The sequence below is a fragment of the Notamacropus eugenii genome, chromosome 1, assembly GCF_028372415.1.
Source record: "Notamacropus eugenii isolate mMacEug1 chromosome 1, mMacEug1.pri_v2, whole genome shotgun sequence".
Taxonomy (NCBI): Eukaryota; Metazoa; Chordata; class Mammalia; order Diprotodontia; family Macropodidae; genus Notamacropus; species Notamacropus eugenii.
The window spans coordinates 8,639,663-8,662,309 of record NC_092872.1 but is presented as its reverse complement, the minus strand read 5'-3'; the positions used below and the strand labels follow the sequence as shown (position 1 = coordinate 8,662,309).

General features: G+C 46.2%; 1 protein-coding gene across 1 annotated transcript; it reads right to left on the bottom strand.

Annotated features, from left to right (window-relative positions):
- Positions 1-3,135: 3,135 nt before the first annotated feature.
- On the bottom strand, positions 3,136-22,550 carry KLHL40 (kelch like family member 40). The gene is made up of 6 exons (XM_072652176.1): positions 12,934-22,550; positions 11,174-11,334; positions 8,993-9,100; positions 7,665-7,850; positions 6,880-7,026; positions 3,136-4,071 (listed from the first exon to the last, which is right to left on the bottom strand). The coding sequence occupies exons 1-6, from the start codon at positions 14,119-14,121 to the stop codon at positions 3,960-3,962; spliced, it is 1,902 nt and encodes a 633-aa protein (XP_072508277.1). The 5' UTR covers positions 14,122-22,550; the 3' UTR covers positions 3,136-3,959.
- Positions 22,551-22,647: the final 97 nt, after the last annotated feature.

Here is a 22,647-nt window from a genome sequence, read left to right as displayed (position 1 = left end):
GCAGAACCAGGAGAACTTTGTACACAGCAACAACTACAGTGTGGGAGGAATTTTTCTGGTAGACTTAGAATATCATTGCAATACAAGGACTTAAATAATTCCCAATGGTCTCTTAAGGCAAAATGCCTTCCACATCCAGGGAAAGAACTATGGAATTTGATCACAGAATGAAGCAGATCATTTTCTTTTGTATTACGTTTTGGTTTGTTTTATGATTTCTCCCATTCATTTTAATTCTTCTATGTAACATGACTAAGGTGAAAATGTGTTTAATAAGAATGTATATGTAGAACTACATAAAACTGTATGCTGTCTCAGGGAGGGAGTGGAGAGATAGTGGGGCAGGGGGAGAGGGAGGGGAAAAAAATCTAAGATATAAGAAAGTGATTGTAGAACACTGAAAACAAATAAAATACTAATAATAAAAAGAAAAGATCATGCCAGACGAACCTTTTTTCCTTTCTGGAGAGGATTACTAAATTCGGGGAATGCTGTAGAGGTAATTTACCTAGATCTTAGTAAAATATTTTATACAGTCATGTGCTATTTTTATGAAAAAGAGATGTGGACTAGATGATTATTCAGTTAAGTGGGTTCAAACAAGGTTGAATGACTGAACCCTAGTCCCCTTCCATCTAGAGATCCATGATCCTTGGGAAGTCTCAAAGCGATACCTGGATGACCACTTGCCAGGTCAGTTAGGACAGGCATCTTTTTTCGGTATGGATTGGCTTCTGAGGTCTCCAGTCCCAACATATTATGAATCTGCATGTGTGGCTCCCAGTTATCTGATGAAGTCACAGCCCTAAGCCCAAGTGCTAGAGATCTGATGAGGAATAACTTGTTTATACCAAGAGGGCATGTGCCCATTTGTCATGCCCAGGTTACAGGCGGTCTCTGGAGCATTTGTTCTCATCTTCCGCCTGCTTTGGGCTCCTGGACCCCTCCTACTTTCCTTATCTCTTTCCACATTTAAACCATACTTTGTCCCTTAAGTCAGTCAAGTTTAGCATTGAGGAGTAGAAGGGAAAGCTCCTGATTCTGGAGTCAGGAAATGGGGGACTCTTGTTTCCTTCTCATTCTAAATTATGGGACCATAAGCTAGAAAGGACCTTAGAGATTATCCAATCCAACTTCTCTGCCTGGTTTTGGGGATCAGGAAACTGAGGTCCAGAGAAATGAATTGATCAGGGCCAAATAATATGTAGATGAGGCAGGATTTGACCTTGGGTCCTCTGTTTCCAATGTTTGACCATATGAAGATCATAAAAATTGAGACTCAATCATTGTAACATTTTCTTTTAAATGCACAAAAGAGAACAGAGGGACATTCCCAAAGGAAGCAGAGGGGCAGCTAGATGGCACAGTGGATAGAGCATGGTCCTGGAGTCTGGAGGACCTGAGTTTAAATCTGACCTAAGACATTTAATACTTGCTAGCTGTGTGACCCTGGACAAGTCACTTAACTCCATTTGCCTACAAAAACACAAAAGGAAGCATAGAAAAGTAGGATGGCTTTGAAAGTAACCCATAAAATTTATTTTATACTTATTTTCAAGAAGCAAGCTGTATGGTATAGAATTTCCCAGTTCCATGTAGAATCCTCTCTTTAAGTCCTGCTGTGTGTAAGGAAAGGCTCATTTATTGGTATTTACATTCAAAATGAAACAATTAATCAAAGCCAAGGTCCAAGATGGTAGAGAAATCAGAGGTTTGTCCTCAAGGGGAAAGGAGCATTATTACCATCACCATCGCTAGGATTTCTGTAGCACAAAACCGCTTTCCATGTGTTTTCTCACTGGATTCTCACAATAGGCCTATGAGGCAGGTCTATAGTTAACCCCATTTTGCAAAAGAGGAAACTGAGACTGAGAGATGGGAGACTAAATGGAAGGGAATAAGCATTTATGTATCACCTACTGTGTATCAGGCACTGTGGTAAGTAAGTGCTTTTACAAATGTTATCTCATTTGAGCCTCACAATAACTCTGTAAGGTAATTATTCACATTTTACAATTGGGGAAATTAGAGCAAACAGAAGTTAAGTGACTTGCCCAGGGTCACGCAGCTAGGGCATGTCTGAGGTAGGAGGTGAAGGAAGATTACATCTCACCTGGTTCCTAGAGCTTGGATCATGAAGACACCGCCAACACACAGCTATTCAAAGTCATGCAGCTCTAATCTGTTAGGAGTTTTTCAGAAATCCTGCCCCCCCTCCCTAGTGAGAGAATCTGCCCTGGACACTGGGGCCAGGGAAATCTCACGGATTTCTGAAGGTTTGACTGCAGGACTCTATGAGGCAGGAGGCCTGGACTGTAGTCTCCCCTCTGCTAGTTATTCATTGTGTGACCTTGAACAAGTCCCTTCCCCCTTTGGAGGCCTCAGTTTCCCCATGTATAGAGTGGTTAAAATAATTTTCCCATTGAATAAAGCAAACAAAAAGTCTTGTATAACTTACAGACCTCATAGATTACTATGAGGGAAGTACTGCACCAGGCACAAGAATTTAATAACTGAAACAATAATAACTCACTATTTTATTGTACTTTCTTCATAGTAACCTGCGAGGTCTGTAGGCTACAAAAGGCTTTTTGTTTGCTTATCCAGGGTGGCTTGGAGAGGATATATCAGAGACAGGATTTGAATTCAGGTCTCTGGACTCCAAATCCAAGGCTCTTGGCATGTCACAATTTGTAATACAGTTTTCTGTGCACCATGTTTTTCTGTAGTACAGAAACAAGTGAACTTAGGATCCGGTAAGAATAATTAGCTAAAACAGGAACCTACCAGACACTTCCACCCCTCTCGGTTGTAACCCAGGTGAGCTCCTCCCTGACCCACCTGGTGGTAATCCCCCCTCCCTCATCCTCCAATACATCATCCCCTCCCTAACCCCCCCCCACTCCCCATAAGCATTTGAGGGGGGGCATATTTTATACTCCTGGTCCCAAATATACACATCATTCCTTAATTTTCCGCTGTCTGCCCTCTTAGAGACAAAAGTTGTGTGTTTGCCCCAGGAGATGCATCCATTTGGAGGGTGGGGAGGAGTGTCCCTAAACAGGAAGCCCATGGCCTGATGGGAGTCATCAGCTAAGAGAACTATGGAATCTTGGAATCAATTAGATCTCAGAATCTTATTCCTCCAGAACTTTATTCTATGTGCATACATATTTTCAGTATATAACACCCCACCACCAGCACCCCACCAAATCACAGCCTGTGGTGGTGGTCAGGCAATGAAAATCTTGCTCTTACTAATTTACAAATGAGGACCCTGAAACCCAGAGAAAGGAAGTCACTTACCCAAGGTGACACAATGAGCTAAGGACAGAGTGTAGCCTGGAACCCAAGTCTTCTGCTTCCCCCACCCCCAACCTGGGGCACTTCAACAAAGGGGCAGGCAGCGTAAAGCACAAGGGACCATCACACAATGGACATTCAGTCCAAGCTGGTGGATTGATTCCCCAAGCAGCTGAGGTGGCCAGCAGGATCTTTGTGGCTTGTTCCTCTTTGACCCGACAAGAAGCGGGGAGGGAGCAGGAGGGATCTCAGGGTCCATCTCACACCCAAGGTCACCTCTCTTGGATCCAGCTGCTCCCTGTCTGGTCCCTGTCCTTTTCTGCTGGGCCCTCTAGCCTGGGAGTGGGGCAGGGGGGATAGAAACAACTCTGCCCATTTTATAAGCAAAGGCAGCGCAAGGATCATTACCCTCATTTTTTAGATGAGGAAACTGAGGCTCTAAGGCATTGAGGGACTTCTCAACCCAAGATCACATGGGCAATAAGTGGAAGAGCCTAGATTCAAAGCCAGGTCTCTCTTGCTTCCAAGGTCAATGATCTTCCCATGATACCACACTTCATGTCCTACACTTGGAAAATGAACTTCAATGTCTTCTACTGGGGTTCGGGGAGGAGAGCACCAGCCAGTTTGGGCTCTGGGGCTAATCTCCACGACTATCACATCTTTGTCAACCTCAGAACGTTGAGCCGGACAGGCAGGAAGGTGGCGCTGGCTGCGTAGGGAATCTCCCTCAGGACTCCTTCCCATTTCTTTCCTTCTTCATCATACCTTCATGAGGGGTACAGGGAGAAGAGAAGACAGAGGAGAGGGAAGAGGAGAGGGGAGAGGAGGAGAGAGGGGAGGGGAGGGGAAGGCAGTGGAGGGGAGGGCAGGGAAGGGGAGGGAAAGGGAGGGGAGGGGAGGGGAGGGGAGAGATGCATGTTAGTTAGAATCACAGAACCTCAGAGTTCAAAGAGTCCCTGAACACCATCTGATCCAACCGATATCTGAAAAAGAGTGCCCTCTATGACACGTGGTCGTCTGACATTGGCTTAAAAACCTCCAGGGAAGGAGGCCCATTGCACTTGGGCATAGCACTAAGTGGAGAGATTTTTCATGGAGTTGATCTTGAATTTTCCCCCTTACAACTTTGAGCCAGTGGTCCTAGGTCTGCCCTCCAAGGCTGGGCAGAGCACATGTAATCCTTCACCCACACCCCAGCCCCCAAATACTTGAAGCCAACAAGACCTCTTCCCCAAGTAAACAGCCCAGTTTCCTTACCCCCACCCTCGTGCACCATGGTCTCCAGTCTGCCACGTGCTGCACGATCTTGTAGTGAAAAGAGTTTGTTGTCGCTCAGTAGCTCCTGCTGTATCTGATTCTTCATGACCCCATTGGGGGTTTTCTTGGCAAAGACACTGGAGTGTTTTGCCATTTCCTTCCTCAGCTTATTTCCCAGATGAGGAAACTGAGGCAAATAGGGTGAAGTGACTTGCTCAGGGTCACCCAGCTACTAAGAGTCTGAGGATGAATTTGAATTCAGGGCTTCCTGACTCTAGGTCTGGCATTCTATCACCTATCTGGCTCCTGCCCCCGTAATGCAAATAGTCACCTCCTATTTTATTTTTTCTTAAGTTTGAATGTTTTATTATTATTTTTTCTTAGAGCATTTCTAGTCAACTAAGGAAGACATCCTGCCAGATGATAAGCAACCTAGAAGAGGCAGGATAGAAGGGCCTGGAAGAGCTAGGCTTAAGTCCTAGCTCTGACACTTACTAGCTGCATAACCACGGGCAAAGCATTTAATCTCTCTGAGCTTCAGTTTCCTTATCAGGAAAATCAAGCATAAGAAGACATATACTTACCTCCCCAGGTACACAAACGAGATCATGGTTGTTCATAACTTAAGGATTACTTGAATTTTAGTAACCATTAAGGGCCAAAGAAATAGTGTACTAATGGCTAGATTTCAAGCATGGCATTAACAGGGGAAGGGACTCTTCCTCAAAGAACTGCTCTCTATACAGCACTTTAAAGTTTGCATTTGACCCTTACAAGAACCCTGTGAGGTAAGTACTATTATTATTCCCATTTTACTGAAGTGGAAACTGAGGCTGAGAGAGGTTGTGACTTGTCCTAGGATCACAGAGCTAGTAAGTATCAGAGGTGAAATTTAAACCTAAGAAGTCTAGTCTTCTATGCATAGAAGCTTTGCCCACTCTGCCCACTAGATATCCCCCAGGGTTGTCAAGTCTAGAGCTACAAGGCACTCCAAGGGTCATCTAGGTGAACCTCCCTATTTAACAGAATAGAAAACTGAGGCCCAGAGAAGGGAACAAATTCACCTAAAATCACACAATGAGTCATTGATCAAACTCAAATCCTCTTGCTGGCCAGGCCTCTTTTCCTTACACTCCACTTTAAGCAAGTTCATGATGTGAAAATCCTGGAAATACCTAGAATAGGCAGCAAGGTGGATAGAACACTGGACCTGAAGTCAGGAAGCCCTGAGTTCAAATCCAGCCTTAGAGACTTACTAGCTGTGTGACCTTGGGCAAGTCACTTAATCTCTGTCTGCTTATTTCCTCATCTGTACAATGAGGATAAGAATAGCTCCTACCTCTTAGGATTATTGTAAAGTTAAAATAAGATAATGTTTGTAAACATTAAAATGCTTGCTAGTTAGCTATTAAAGTAGGAACACAGGGTAGAGTTTTAGATTCCTTGTGACAAGTTCCCTGAAGACATTTATTTATTAAACAATCTATTTTATTAGTTATTGATGAAAAATTGAAATTTTATTATTTTAAAGAGACTTTTAAAGTAAGGACTCACTCCTCTGATGCTCCATCTTGTTGAGGGCATAACCATGGTTAAGGCTGAGCCAGCAAGACACAAGCTCCAGGTACTTTCATTGACAGCCTCCCCTCCGGAGAATGCTCTTCCTCCCCACCTCTGCCTTCCCTGGCTTCTTTCAGGCTCTAACTAAAATCCCACTTTTATAGGAAGCCTTCTTGGTCCCCCTTAGTGCCTTCCGTCAGTGGATTACTTCAAATTCATCCTGTATATAGATTATTTTCAAATTGTTCTTTGAACGTTGTCTCTCTCATTTAATTGTGAGCTGCCTGAAAGCAGGGATGATCTTGGGCTTTTCTTTGTATTTCCAGACTTTACTGAGCACATAAATGCTTATTAATTAACTACATCCATTGATCCTTTCCAGCTCTGACATTCTGCATTTTAAGGCTGTTTCTAGTGCTAACATTTCTAGTGCTGACATATTCTAACATTCTTCCCAGTTCTGAGATTCTATTTTCCAAGTCCTTTCCAGTTCTGACATTTGATGCTCTAAGGACCTTTCCAATTCTGATGCTCTTTATTCTGTGTTCTAGGGTCCCATCTGACTGACACTCTACAAATAAGTCATTCACTGAATATGTGAGGAAAGGGACTCCCTTTCTGGCTGCCTGCTCAGCTTGGTGCCAGGGAAATCTGGCTTCGATTTAATTCAATTCATGTTGCATTCCATCTGCCCAGCCTCAGGAGACAATTTTAAATCTTCTAAGATCCCCTGTGGCCTCACCCATCCCATCTTACCTCCATATGTCATTAAGCTCTGTAGGCACCAGCTCTCCTGACTCAGTTTCCAAGGTAGCATAGCCCCCAATGGAGTAGAGAGTCCCAGCCAGGCTAACAAGACTGAGTGAGCTACGTTCCTGGGGAAAGGCCAAAAATGGCTCCCACCTGGTGGAGGAAGCATAGAGATTATTGAATTTAGAGCTGAAAAAGACCTTAGACACTATCTTTTCCAGTTCTCCTATTTTTCAGATGAGGAAACGAAGACCCAGAGAGGAGAAAGACTGTTCCAAGGATTACACCAGTAGTAAATATCCTAGGAGAGACAGGATTCAACACAAATGCTCTAATTCCAAATCTTTCCTCTCTGCTATTCTGTCTCCTAATGAGGAGAAAATCACAGAGGGACAGAAGGTTGGTGCCTGACTAGATCCCACTCCCTGAGCTCCCAGAAGACCCCAGCACAGGCCAAATGACTGCAGGAAGTAGTTGACCCCATTTTGGGGGCAGGGGTTAGGCAGGGAACCAGAGATTCACTCTCATCACCCAGTGGTGTTACTAGATGCCTCCATTCCCCAGTATCTACAACCCGGAAGTCCCACCCTCTGGGAGAGCTCATTCTTGAAGTCCTATCCCCTGAAAGGTCTGTGCTTTGGAGCTCAAAAGGAGATTTTCCCAGAAAGACCCAGGAGCACAATGGCTGTAGTAAAAGCCCAGGGTAGAAGGCAGAGTTTCAGGTCTGCATGCAAGGCTCCCAGCTGGAGATCCCATCCCCTTTCCCTCTTGGGATGCTGGCTGGGCCATACTTGTTATCTGCTATGTTGTACACTTCCGATGAGCTGGTCAGCCCTGTGTTGGTGACTCCAGCTACCACATAAATCTTGCCATCATGGACTGTGGCCCCAAAGAGGGAGCGGGCATTCTGCATGGGGGCCAGCTCCTTCCACTCAAACTTCTTGGGGTCATAGACATAGGTCTTATTCAAGCACTTCCTGTGGGAGAGAGAAGGCACCTGAGCTACCAGGCAGGATCCAAAATGCATAATTCTCTGTCCTTTGGCCTCCCCTGCCCTGCCCTGACATTGTTCAGGTTAGTCCTGGGACCCAGAATCCCCTCCCTGCTCTTCAGGTATCAAATTCCCAACTCATCATTTTAAAGTCCAAATTAAATGTCACCTCCTCTGGGAAGCCTTCTCTGGTTCATCTGGTTGATGAGGACCTTGTCCTTCAGACCTTTTCTTGCACTTATACAATTATGTGTTTATAATAACTTTGATTGGTGTCTCATCCTCCTGCCTACTAGACTGTAAGCTCCAGGCAGCACTGGTCAGGTCTCACTGCACCTTCATCAAGGCCCACCCAGCACAAGGTTTGGCAGTTAAGAGGTGCTTAAGACATACGCTTTGTAATGTGTTATATGGAGTATGGTGGAGTGTTGAGGGGAAAGGAAGGAGTTCTCTGGCCTCTGTAGGATCATCAGATTGGAAGGGGTTCCTGAGGGTATCTTGGGCTGTCCTAATAATCAGCCTGGACTAGAAGCTAAAAACCTGGGGGGAAGTCAAGGAATGGGCATCCAGGAACCAAATAGGAAGTATGATGGAAAAGGAGGCTAATGGAAATGAGACAATGGCAGCATAGATGGAAACCAGGGTCTAAGCCTCTAGGAAACTAGACAGCAAGACTGCCTCAGAAACCTCCTTTCTCTGCCCTCTGCTTTGGGTCAGGCTGGCTTCTCTGCCTGAGGCCACCCCAGGCTGGTGTCTCTGGGTTAGAGCTGAGTCAGGAGAAGCAGAGTCCCAGTCAGCTACTTGGGCTTCTAAGGATCTCATGCCCTCCCACTAATACACACACCTGATCTGCTCCTTTCCTCTCCATCTTCTCCTTTTCTCTTATAGCATGACTGTCTTTAGCCCCTTAGTCCAGAACCAGGCCCAGTGACCTGTCCCTCACCCTTCCCCCACTTCTCTAAACCCCCAGGGAGATGGGGACCTCCGGCCTCCCTATTCAGAAAGAAGGACCCTGGGTACTCAGAGCAGCCTATCCTGAGTGCTCACAGCCCAGGAGGCCACAGAGCTCTATTTCCAGTCTAGCCTAAGTCCTTGCTGCAGTTGGAAGCTGCAGCCTCAGCCTCTTACCGGTCGCTTCCTTTGCCCCCGATTACGTAGATGAGGTCCATGTAGGACACCACAGCATGGCCATACACCACATAAGGCAGCGGGTCTGACTCACCCCATTTAAATGATCTAGGAGAGAGAAGGAGGGCGCAGGGTCAGCACTTTATCTGCTTAGCCAAAATCCCAGTGCAGTCCAGCACCTCAGAGACCTTTCTCCCCTTCAGACCCAAGACAAACCCAGCTCCAGTTTCTGCAGGACTTCAATCTTTCCCGACAACCACTGGGAAATGGAAACTTAGACTTGCCCAAGGTCACATCGCTAGTCTAGAGTGGATCTTAAACCTCAGTGCCCTGACTCCCAGCCCTAGCATCATGTAACATTGTCCAGCTGGGCTGCTCCCCTCTCCCTGCCTAAGCCAGACTGAGTCAGGCCTTTGTAGCTCCCTCTCACCTGGAAGATTCTTCCTCCTCTCCAGCTCCCTATGTCTTCTCCATTCTTCCAGGCCCAAGTTCAGTCCCACCCCAATAGGAAAATCTGTGACCCATCCCTGCCCTGATCAGACTCATTCCACCCTGATTCCCCACCCTATGAAGGCTGGAGTCTATGCCTAGCCCTGGTTTCTACAAAGTCCTTTTTTGTTCTCAGACTGTTCTCTCTGGTGGGAGTCCTGTCCCTGGCTTCCACCCCCAGACTTTGACAGCAGAGCCTAGGTCTCTTTCAACTCTATCTCCCCTAGTTATAAGAATCTGCCTGCTGCTTTCCACCCTGAAGACTGAGCTCTGAGAAGGTAAGACCCAGGTCTATTCCTCTGTTGCCTGTTCTAGACTGGGTCAAAGTAGGAGGCCAGGCTGTGAGCTCCTTGGTACCAGAGCCCATCAGCCTTTTTCCCAGTTTCTGGCCTGAAAAATGGATCAGGTAGGAGTCTAAGTGGTCCCAGTCCAGTATGCCTCAGTGTGAGGTGATTCAGGCCTAGGCCAGAGGAGACAGGTACTAATTCATTGCAAAATTTTGAGGACCAGTTTTGCTTCCTTAGAGCTACAGGCAATTTTTTTCTAGGAAAATGATCCTTGACCATTTGTATTTTCTTGGGTCTCCTGTTACCTTCTTTTGCCTTTTGTGGCGGGTTAGGGAGAAGAAGAGGGCATCATTACTTAGCAAATTGCTGATTACCATGGACTAGCTTTCAAAAATACTCTGGTAAAGTTCAGGCAACTCTGGGCTTTTCAAAGCTGCAGTAGTGGAACCCAACCTTGGACAGGTCCTACTAAGCCAGGCTTCAGTTCTGGGTCCAGCAATGGACTAGTCTAGTCCTCAGACTGCTAAGTGTGGAGGGTCTCTTCACCAGAGAAATGGCTAACAGGGATGAGTTCGGGGAGACAGATCACCCCATGAAGGTCATCTATTAAGGTTCCAATGGTAAACCTAACTACAAACTTGACCTTGCCCTAACCCTGATCAACAAGTCAACGCTAGCCTCAGTCCTAACTCCAATGTTAACATCCACTAGAACCCTAACCCTGTGGGGTTACAGAGAACGTGTAGTTCTATCTTCTCCATGACAATCTTGTTGGTTTCATATGTGTGTGTGTGCATGTATAAAATTTATTTCCCTCCAATTACATGTTGAAACAATTTTTAAACATTTTTTTAAAAAAAGTTATGTTTCCAATTCTATCCCGCTCTCCCCTTTTCCTACCCTGAGACAGTAAGCGATCTCCCAAATAATCTTGAAACTATCTAAAAACGCTGCTCGTACCCCCACGTGTCTTCTCTTCTCCAGGCTGAATTCTTCCTCTTATCTCTAGCTCGGACTTTTAATAGCTGTATGACCCTAGGCAAGTTTCTGACCTTATCACTCCACTGCCGCTCCTCTCTCCAAAGTTATTTATTAATGATCCCTTCGTTGAAAGATCTAATAGTCTTTAAAAAAATACTCATCCTTGATTTCTCCATGACCTTTAACACTATTTATCACCATATCTTCCTAAATACTCTCTCCTCTCCAGTGTTTTTGGGGTTTTCTTACATCATTCTCTCCCAGTTTTCCTTCTCTCTGACTGCTCTTCCTCAGTTTTCTCTGTAGCTGATTTTACGTAGGTATGGGGCAGCTAGGTGGCTTTACAGAGAAGTGAGCTATGGTTTCCATACCCTCCCCCAACCCTATCATCCCCCTGTCCCTCCCCCCCAACCCCTCCCCTTACAGCCGGTCATAGCACATCACTGAGTCCAGGCTCTGCTCTCCCTCCTTGAGCTCTTTACCACCCACGACGAAGATGGAATTCTCAGCCTCGCCCAAGCCAAACAGACAACGTGGGGAAGGTAGGGGTGGCATGCCCATCCACTCCGAATCCAGGTGGTCAAACTGGAGGGAATGAAACAGAATGTGAAAGCAAGACTTTGTCCCCCCTGACAGCTGGTCAAGCCCTTCCCCTAGCCTGCCTGAGGGTCCCTCCTTTCCCCCTCCCATAGTTTCCTCTTTTCCGCAATTGATTCATGCTGTGTTATAGTGGGTATGGAGGAGCTAAGAAGGATCTGCCTCCAGGTAGGCTAATCCTTTCATTCGCAGGACAGCTTGGAGGCTTAGAGACAAAGATCACATCAACCTCCCCCCCCCCCCCCACCCCCGGCTTCTCCTCTCCCCAACACTACATTTCCAATTCTTTGAAACATATAATCTTGTCTTTTCATCATCCATGTCACTCACTTCTGGTTTCACTCTACCTTCTCAGTATCTTTTCCAATATATGGCACCTAGAGCTCCAGATGGAGTCTGACCAGGGCAGAGGAAAGCAGAATTTGAGATTCATATTAAAAATTCTATCCTAAACTCACTGACCCCCTAACCTTACAGGTCACACTTTTAACTCTACAGACAAACTTCATTTCCCTTCTAGTTTGACTGGGATGATCTCTGGGGCCATTCCCACCCTCCCTGCCCCTCTAAATCCCTCTAAAATGGACGACAGCTGCCAGAAGCCAGTCCTGGTGGGAAAAAGGACTATTTATAGCTCCAGTTTGAGGAGGAGAGGGGTGAACAGATATGGAGCTCAGGGAAAAGATATGGAAGAAGAGGGCACTTTTTCTGGTGGCTGCCACAGACTGAAGATCCGTGGAGCCTGAATTGATAACCTAACTGGGGTCAAAACCCCTTATCCTACAGATGTGCTACCACCTTTAGGTAGTCTCCCATTCCCTTAAATGTGGGTCAATACAACATACAAAGGACTGTCTTGTGGAAAGGGGATTAGATTTTTTCTATTTAGCCCCAGAAGGCTGAGACAGGAGTAACAGGGGAAAGATAGATTTCAGGTCAGTAGAAGGTAGGACCTTCAAGATCATTACTTCAGTCCTCTTGTTTTACAGGTTAAGAAATCCAGGAACAGGGAGGGAAGGGTACTTGTCCAGGGTCATACACCTAACAAGCAGCAGTACTAGTATTCAAACCCAATATTCTTTCCAGATGTTTTAGAGGGATTTTCTGTTTGCTTACAGAATCCTCAGAGATCCCTTCAAGTTCAGAGAGACTACAATTTGCCAGCTTTCTAACGGGCCTCCCCTCCTCCAAGTTTCTCCTGTTCTAATCTATCTTATACATCATGGCTGTCCTCAACACCCGGAGTTATTCACCAGTCATCCCAAGTGGCAAGAGGTCTGGATATGGAGTTCAGAGGATCTGACTCAAAATCCCAGTGTTAGTTTTTTACTATGTTATTACTATGTAGCATACTATGTTGTTACTATGTAGCATACTATGTTACTATGTTGTGTGGGGTTTTTTTACTGTGTTGTTAAGGAAACCCATTTCTCCAACCCTAGTTTTCTCCTCTATAAAATGAGGGGATCAAATTAAATGGCCTCTATCATCCCTTCTAGCTATAAATCCCATGATGCTGTGCTCCTTAGAGGCCATCTAGCCCAGTCTTCAGCTAGGGTCCTGCTGTTCTCCAACCCCACCAGGTACCTGTAGGAAGTAAGAACTCATAGGGTCCTCCTTATTGTCCTCATTGTAGAAAAGGCCCCCAGCCACAAAGATCTGGTTCTCTTTGGTCACAAGGCTGACATGGTTCTTGGGAATCTGAGTGGACAGGGAAGCAAAGTAGCACTCATTGGTCCCAGGGTCATAGGCCACAGCCCCTGTGTCACTGATCATGAAGATTAGATCCTGTAGGAACATCCCAAAGCGCATGGTGTCATTGAGGATCCCAGGGATGATGGTGTCATCATCATCGGCCTCTTCTGCTTCCTTCTCCCCAGCTTTCTTCACTTTCCCAGAGGGCCTTCCTGTATCTACTCCATTGACCATCCCGGCTCTTTCTTTTCCAGATATCTCTTCTCTCTTCTTCTTCCTCTTTAGAACGGTCATCTTTCCTTCATGGGAATCCTTGACCATCTGAATCTTGCGGAGTAGCTCAGGCCGAGCCCTCACCAGTGGGTGCTTTTCCACTCTACTTTCAAGGTAGTCTCGAGGCAGAAGTCGGAAGCGGATGCTCTCAAAGACAGTGGGCAGGGCCTGGAGCCGGGCCTCCCGGTCATCCCCGGTGCTAGCCCACTTCATTACAGCCTCAAAGACAACCTCCTCCTTCTCCACGTTGAGGCTGTCACTAGAGATGACAGCAATGAGCTCATTGGCAGAGAGGCCGTAGAAATCTTGGTCACGAGAAATAAGAGGGAAGCGGTCACAGATGAAGTCACGGGCAGCCACGGCCAGCCGGGCACAGTCCAGCATGAGGCCAAGACGGAAGACTGCCAGGCAATTGGCGAGGCAGAGACGCTTCTGCAAGAAGGAAACACAGATGGTGAAAATGGATGGAATCTGGAAAAGATTGGCTGCAGCAAAAAGGTCCTGAACATTGTCCTCATTGAGATCAATCTCTGAAGTGTAGAGGTAATGTAGGACCTTGCCCATCACTTCTGGAGAAACCTCCTCCAAACTGATCTCCTGGATCCCTTCTGAGTCCTTGAGGAACAAGGCACGAAAGTAAGGGCTACAGGCAGCTAAGACCAGCCGGTGACATGGGAACTCCTGGTCCTTCACCTTCACAACACAGTCCAAGAATTTGCGATGGTCTAACATGTCCTTCAATCCATCCTGGAGGAGGGTCTGCTGGTAGAGTCTCTGTTCTTCTATTTGGTCCAAACTCTGGGCCATGGTGGTCCTCTCCTCAGCTTCAGAAGGTAAGGAATGGGATCAGTACAGCCAGAAGTCCCACAAATTCCTCTTCACTTTGGACCCACCAGATTTGGAGTCAGGGGGACTTTGTTCTGTCACCTGTTATAGGTGTCACCTTGGCCAAGTCTCTTTCTCAGATCCTCAGTTTTCTGCCCTGTCAAATAAAATTCACCATTCACTTCCAAACTCCCTTTTAACTCTTTAGTCAATGATCCTATGAACCAGAAAGAGATACCTTTGCTTTCAGAGAGCCACAAGAGCTCTGAGGATGGAACCCCCCATCTGTGTGTCTGACAATCTGTCTGCTTGTCTGGGTGTCTCGATGTTAGACTTGGCTGGGGCAGATATATATATATATAGCAGGAGCTGGTTGGAATCTGGGCTGAGGCTCCATGTAAGCTGATCTTCCTTGAATATGATGAGGGGGGCAGAGGGACAGTTGGGGGTGGAGTAGGGGGGAGAAGACAGCTGGGTTTCCCCTCCTCCTCCCATCCCAATCTCCACCCTGTGCCCTGGAGACTGGACCTGAGTCAGTCAACTATGAGTCAGCCCCAGGGACTGAGGGGGACTGAACCCTAGAGCAATGGCAAGGACCAGCCCCACCCCCAACCTCAGGACCAGAGTAGTGATGCCATTTGTGATGAACCAAAAACTGCCTCATTTCTAAATTGAGCTAAGGATGTGGCTCCATTTGTCCTTTGGCTGGGATTGAAGACTCCTAGGGGCCATGGCACATGTTCCTTTAGAATAGGTCGCCTTGAGGAAAAAAGGGGAGCCTTGTGGGAAAATTCAGGGGGGAGAGATTTTGAGGAGAAAGTGAAAGGGATCGAGGTAGGGAGGTGGGGCATACCCTCTAGACCCTTTCCTAGGTGGTGGGAACAGCTGCAGCCTGAATCCCTGGATACTTGGTCACAGGGTGGGGCCTCCTGGGGATCCAGAAGGTGGTTACCAGTAGGGTTGACACTGGTTCCTGGACCATGACACTCCAGGGTTATCCAGGTGGGAGGAGGAGTGGGGAGGGAGAGGGAGAGGGAGAAAGAGAGAGAGAGAGAGAGAGAGAGAGAGAGAGAGAGAGAGAGAGAGAGAGAGAGAGAGAGAGAGAGAGAGAGAGCCCACCCAGCCCCAGAACTGAGCCACCTGGACTCACGGCAGGGGGTGCAGTGTCAGGCCCCCATCAACAGATACTCATCTCTCCATTCTAAGTCAAAAAGAATGGACTTTCTGACTGCCTGACCCAGAGAACATGTTCTACACTTCCATTTGCTGTCTTAGGATCCATGATTTAGGGCTAGATGGGACCTGAGAAGCTTTCCAGTCTAGCCCATCATTTTTGCAGATGAGGAAACGGAACCCCAAGTGAAATCACTTGCCCGAGATCACACAGATTAGTAAGTGGTGGAGTCAGGAGTCAAACCCAGGCCCCTTGGCCCTGAATTCCTTTCCTTTTCTATTATATGATACTGCCTTCTCTGCACTCTTCATATTGCCACTCACACCCTACTGGGAAGCGGGAGTCATGACAGGCAGGCTCTTTGAGCAAGTGACAAGAAAGGGTTTTGGTCTTCAGGGAGGCCTTGGCCTGAGAAGGGAGAACCAATCCTGTCCTTGGGAACCTCAGGTCGAAGGGTGGTAGGACCAAGACAGTCACAAAAAGCCCACACGCTGCTGAAATAGCTCTAGTTTTTGTTGTTGTTGTTGTTTTTAAACAAGCATTTATTAAGCACCTACTGTGTGCCAGGCACTGTAAGCACTTTACAAACATTGACTCATTTGATCCTCCCCACAACCCTAGGGGCTGGGTCCTGAGCCACTATTATATTCATTTTTGATCGTTCAGTCTTTGTCAGTCCTGTCTGACTCTCTGATCCCGTCTGGGGTTTTCTTGGCAAAGACACTGGAGTGGTTTTGTCGTTTCCTCCTCCAGCTCATTTGTCAGATGAGGAAACTGAGGCAAGCAGGGTTAAGTGACTTGCCTAGGATCACACAACTAGTAAGTGCCTGCAGCCAGATTCAAACTCAGGAAGATGAGTGTTTTGTTGCTGTGTTTAACCCCAGACCCAGAGTTCTATGAGGTTAAAGTGACTTTCTCTGGATCACATAGCTTGTCAAATTTGAACTCAGGTCATTCTGACTCCAAGTCCAGAGATCTATCCATTGTGCCACCTAGTTGCCCCATAAAGGCTGCTATGCCAGCTGTGTATGGACCCAAGGAATGTACAGCCCACTGCTCTCCCTCTCTCTCCCAAGCTCCCCAGAGGGTCTCCACCAAGGCCCAGTGGCTGCATTCTTGCTCCCCTGGCTTAGATCTCAAGGGCCCAAGATTAGTTTGTCCCAGAAGTGACAGGGCCTGCAGCTGAGAGTTAAATTTAGCCCCTCTATGTACTGACAGGCTATGATTCCAAGCCACTCACCCTCCAGTCCCACATCGTCATTCTCTGACTCATTTGTTTTTACCCATAGACATGGGGGGAGGAGGGGCTGGTACTGAATCAGTATCCCTTTCTTTCCTTGACATCACCTGAGAGAATCAGGTCCATTCCTGTTCAGGTTCAATGAGCCACAGAACCATAATCATAGAATTCCAGAATGTCAGACATAGGAAAGAGCCCAGTCCAATCCCTTCATTTTACAGAGGAGGAAACTGAGGCCTAGAGAGGGGAAGTCATTTGCCCAGCATCCTAGAGGTGATAGTGGCAAGGCCAGTACTTAAACCAAGGTCTTCTGATTCTGTCCAAATTTGTCCCCTGACATCTGCAAAACATAGATCTATGCTCCTCTCCATCAGTGTCTCCATCTTTCCCCAGACCAGACCATTTGTACCACTCACCCAGGCAATTGCAATAAACTCCTAACAGATATTCCTTCAAAGTAACCTCTTCCCAGAAGTCTTCCCAAACCACTACCCCCAGGCTTCTCCTGGGGCCTCTCATAAAGCTTGATTTGCCCCTCTCTATCACATTTATCCAGCAACACTGCTTAGTATGATTATTTGTGTTTGTACCATGGCCACCAACTAGATTGTGAACTCCGTGAGGGCAGGAACTGAATCTTTAGTTTCTCCAGAGTACCACACTCCAAATACAGCATGTACTTATTATACCTGCTTGTTGAAGTAAATTTAAAAGATTTATTGCCACCAAAGCATATGGGGAACACAGAACCACATTGACAAGGTGATCGATTTCTTTATTTGCTGACTGGTCTCCAAAGGATTAGACACTAGGAAACTGTGAGTTTCAAAAGGTCATCCAGCGAACTAAGAAGTCAAGTTCACACTGAATTTTGTGGCCAGATCAGCACCAATACCCCATAGGGCAGCCTTGGGCATCGAGCCCAGTCAGAGTGGTAGCACTTGAATTTGAAATAGGTAGGAGTATATTAGGTAGAAACTATTCTGCCTAAGTCTATTCTCCCTAGAGCCTGAGATGGTATAAGAGAGAACGTATTCCATCTTCAGCTGTTGGGGAGGAGGAATGTTTGTTCTTCTGTCCCTGCTGTATCTTCAAAATACACAATTCAAAAAAGTCTTTTACAAAGGCTTAAAAAATACTCCTGGGATCTCTGATTTTATAGGCATGCTCTTTACTGGTGTGTATCAAAATCCTTCCCTGCCTTTGTAGTTTTTCATCAGCTTCAGTGGACAAGAAATCAAACACCTGGTGGTTCTAAGGTAGGCTGGTCCTCAAATGACAAACACTCATGTGGCAATAGCCACATCCACAGGAAAGGTTTTTCCAGGTGAGTGGAAGCTGTCTGAGCCTGAGCACTATTGATCCAAAGCAGGAGTCACCTCCATGACAGGGCATCAGAAGAGGGCTTTGGTGGAGATTAACCTGCCTTAAAATGCCACTTTCCTCATGATACTCTGTACGAAACCCTTCGACCATCCCCCACTGCTTCTTCGGGAATGACATGAACTAATGAGCCTGGCATTCTAGGCCTTCCACCTACCCTTCCAGCCTTATCTCCCGTCATTCTCCTCTTAAAACCTAAGCTCTGGCCAAGCAGGACTAATCACCATTCACCGCCTATGTCCGTACCTTTCTTGCATCTACATATTTTTCCCAATGTTTGGAATTCCTCCCCTTCTGCCTGTCTTTGAATGTCTAAATCTTGCCTTGCCTCAGCTCAAATGTCTCCTATTCCAGGAAACCTCCAGGATTTCCTGTGCTAGGAGTGATCTCTCCCTTTGCCAGGGCTTTGTACTACTCCACCCTAGCATCAGTACAGCATCTTGTGTCATCTGCCTACGAGGACTGTGAGTTCCCTGAGGTCACGGATTGAGTCATATTAAAAGCAGTCCTCGTTTCCATAGTACCTTAAGATTTACAAAATGCTTTCCTAAAAACCCAACATAAAACAAAACAAAAAATCCAGCCCTGAGAGGTAAGACGTAAAAAGATCATCACCCCCATTTTGCAGATGAATTAAGAGAGGCTCAGAAAAGGGAAATATTTGTCCTACACTTCATAGCTACCAAGTAGAGGAACTGAGACTTGAACACGTCTCCTGAGTGTGAGTCAAGGGATCTTTCTATGCTGTTTATTATTGTTATTTTTCATAGCAATGAGTACCATGCACCTAGAAGATGTTCAATGGACATCAGTTAATTTGAATTGAATTATTGAGCAAATTTCATATCAGTGAGGTAGCACAGTGATAGAGAGCAGTGGAAAACCTCAGGCAAACCTGAATTCAAATCCAGTCTCAGTCACTTAGCTGTGTGATCCAGGGCAACTCATGTAACCTGTCTGCCTCAGCTTCCTCAACTGTAAAACGGGGATAATAGCACTTCTCTCAAGGGGTTATTGTGAGGATCAAATGAGATATTTGTAAAGCACTTAGCACAGTCCCTGGAACATAGCAGGGCTTAATAAATGCTTTTTTCCTTCTTTCCTTCCTTTGTTCTTTCCTTCCTCCCTCTCTCTCTCCCTTCCTACCTTCCTTCTTTCCTTCCATTCCAATCCAATCCAACAAAAATCAATTGAATGCCTTCTATGCACCTGGAAGTGTGCTAGGTGCTGGAGACACAAAGAAAAAATGAAAAATATTCCCTGCTCTGCAGCAGCTTACCTTCTAGAGAGGGAGACAATGTGCAAACAGGTAAGTGTGCACTTGATCATTTGAGGAGAGTGAGAGCACAAGGAGGGGGTGTCAGGACAAGCTTCCTATTGAAGTTAGCACCTGCTCTGAGCCTGAGGCTGGGAGGAAATGCCAAAAGCATAGAGGTGGGAGTTGAAATGTCAGGTTTGGGGATCAGCAAGTGGCCCACTTGGGCTAGAATATGGAATGTGTAAAGGAGAACAAAATGAAATTAATCTGAAAAGGTCAGCGGTAATGAGATTTAAACGCCAAACTGAAAATTTTGTGTTTCATACTTGGTGCAGTTGTTGTTCAGTCATTTTGAATTCTTCCTTCCCTCATTTGGGGTTTTCTTGGGAAAGATATGGGAGTGGTTTGCCATTTTCTTCTCCAGCTCTTTTTACAGAGGAAAAAACTGAGACAAATAGGGTTAAGTGACTTGCCCAGGATCACACAACTCATAAGTGTCTGAGGCCAGATTTGAACTCATGAAGATGAGTCTTCCTCACTCCAGACTCAGTACTCTATCCACTGTGCCACCCAGCTACCCATTAAATGGGTACATGGAGCCACTAAAAGCTTCTCAAGTAAAGGAGTAACATGGTTTAAGTTGAGGCAATTATTTTGGCAGCTGTATAGAGTTACAGATACTTATACTCTGTGTATGTTACAGAGAAGGAAACTGAGGTCTCAGGAAGGGGGAAGTGATTTGCCCAAGTTCACACAGGCAGTAACAGAAGGATTGGGAATTCACACTGAGATTTCCATGTCCAGCTCTCAGCCCACTCCCCAATTATGTCTTGTTCTCTTCTCTGGGCTTCATGTTCCCCATCTGTCAAATAAAGGGGCAGGAGTAAGTGGTCTCCAAGAGCTCTTCCAGCTTTGTAGGGGGTCTGTTTAAATGCACCTTACCAGTCCTGCTCCTAATTATGAGTGAAGGATCACTCCTTCACCAATTCTCTACTTCCTTACCCCCATCCCACCCACGAGTCATTCCAAATGAAAAACAGGTGAGGCCCTTTTACTACGCCCCTCCCCTCACCATCATCACCACATACCTGCCTCCTGCTCAAAAATAAAATCAGGTGAGGAGTCCCAGAAGCCTCAAGGAAGAAATAGGCTTTACGAGGTCTAGGGTTTCATACAAAAGAACTTATTCCTGTTCTTTCCCCTGCCTCCAGCACACATCTGCAATTTCTTTGCAACGGGCTCAGCCCTGTATATCCTGGGCAATACAGGTCCAAGGCTTTGGTCTCTGGGAGGGGGCTAGCACCTGGAGATCCAACCCTCCTTGTTCCATCCAGGTATGTTTCCACACTTCATTCAACTATGTTGCCAAGGGATGGTTACAACAGGTATATCAATGTGCTCAGTGGAGTACAGACGAGATGGATGAGGGAGAGTGGGGAAGGGGCAGAGGGACAGAGACCTAGAATCCGAATGACGGAATTTCTCCTCCATCTTCCCAACAAATACTTATCTAACTCCTGCTTGGAACCCTTCAGCAATGGAGAATCCGATACCTTTCCAGGCATCCCATTCTACTTTTTGTGATATTAGGAGTTCTTTGTTTCTAGAAATGTGTCTTGACAACTTACACCATTACTGCTCCCCGATCTGCCCTCTACAGCCAAGTATTTGCATGATAACCCCTAGAATACTTGAAATTGGCTCTCCTATCCTGGCAGACCCTCCCTTTTCCATGCTAAACATCCCAGTTCCTTTCATTTGGTCCTCACATGGCATGATTTCCAGCCCCTCCACTTCCTGCTTTCAATCTTTTGGTTATATTCCGGTTTCAAATATCCTCCCTAAAATGGGGTGCTCAGAGCTGAATATGATTTCAGAAGTGCCCTGAGCAGGGCAGAGAACAAGAGCATTTTCTTCACATGTTGAATAGAACCTTCCTCAATGGAGCCTTGTTGTTTTTGCTGTTCTGACTCATCCTGGGCTTGGAATCTACTAGATCCCCAATCCCAGTCTTTTTCACACAAAGTTTCATCTGCCCAATGAACTGATGGATGCAGAGAGTGAAAGGCTCTAGCCTGGATCCCAGATGTACCCTCTGGCCATGCCTGGGATAGATCAAGGAGGGCTTCATCACCGACCTCCACCCAGTCCCTCAACATGTAGATTTGGAGACACAAGTGATCCAATGGAGGGAGAGGAATAGAAAGTTCTTTTTCAAGGATACAGCCTTAACCTGGGGTGTGGAAAATCTCTCCACTGTCCCTCGAGTGAAGTGATGAGAGAAAGAAGGTAGTGAATACTGAATCATACAGAACCATCCCAGTTCTGACACTTAGAGACTCAAGGCAAGTCATTTCAGCTCTGAGTCTCAGTAAAATGGGAATAATAATGTTTATATTATCATGCAAGCTCCCCAAATGGGATGTTGGTGAGGAAAGGATGATATAAACCTTAAAGTGCTCTATAAACATATAAAATATTGTAACATTATTTTTATAAGATATTATAGATGTTGGTCGTGGGGATTCCTTCTTGGGCATAGGTGGGATGGGATGACTTCCGATGCCTGAGGTGCCTTTTACTCTAAAATTCTGATTCTGTGAGGGTCAATGGTGAGGAGACATCCCCCCCCTCCCCGTCCCAGGGGCACTCAGGATCTTATTAGCTCTCTGCTCTAGCTAGAAAGACAGGATGAACAGAATAAAAGTGCCAGAGGCTGCAAACATCAATTCTGTGCCCTTTTGCCAGACCCGGTGGTTGACTGCCTCAACTCCTTCCCGAATTTCTCCAAACCTAGGTGAAGTCTGAAACTAAAACATAAGAAAGGGGACCAACTATAGATTACACATAGAACCAGAAGGTCTGGAGTCTGCAAACACCCTCAAAACAACTTCCTGTTTCTGTCAATGTCCTTCCTAAAATATGGTGCCAAGTTGCTGAAGTCAGCAACTACAGTTGTAGCCCTATCAGGGTAGATGCTAAAATTATATTAGTTTTGGGGGGCTGCCATATCATCTTGCTGACTCATGCTGGACTTGCAAACCATAGACTATCAGAGCTGAGAAGGACCTTCCAAAAGACCACCAAAATTGAGGGATCACAGAACCCAGACTTAAAGACCACATGTTCTAAACCCCTTCCATTTTACTGATGAGGAAAACCAAGGCCCATAGAGTGACCCTAGTATTAAAAATATGTACATTTGTTCCTATCTCCAAATGGGGACCAGTCTAGGAAACGAGCAGGGAAGGGGAAGAATCTGGGTTCTTGGGGGAACTTGGTTCAAAAGGTACAAAACTTGGCTCTCCCACACGCAGTAGAGTGAGTGCACAAGCCTGGTAAGACAGAAGCTGAGGCAGAGGAAGCACATGGGAAAAGAGGTATCCCCTCCCCCACAACTCCCCACTATGGTCAAACAAAGAGCTTCTTAGGTCAAAGGTCCTAAAACTAGAA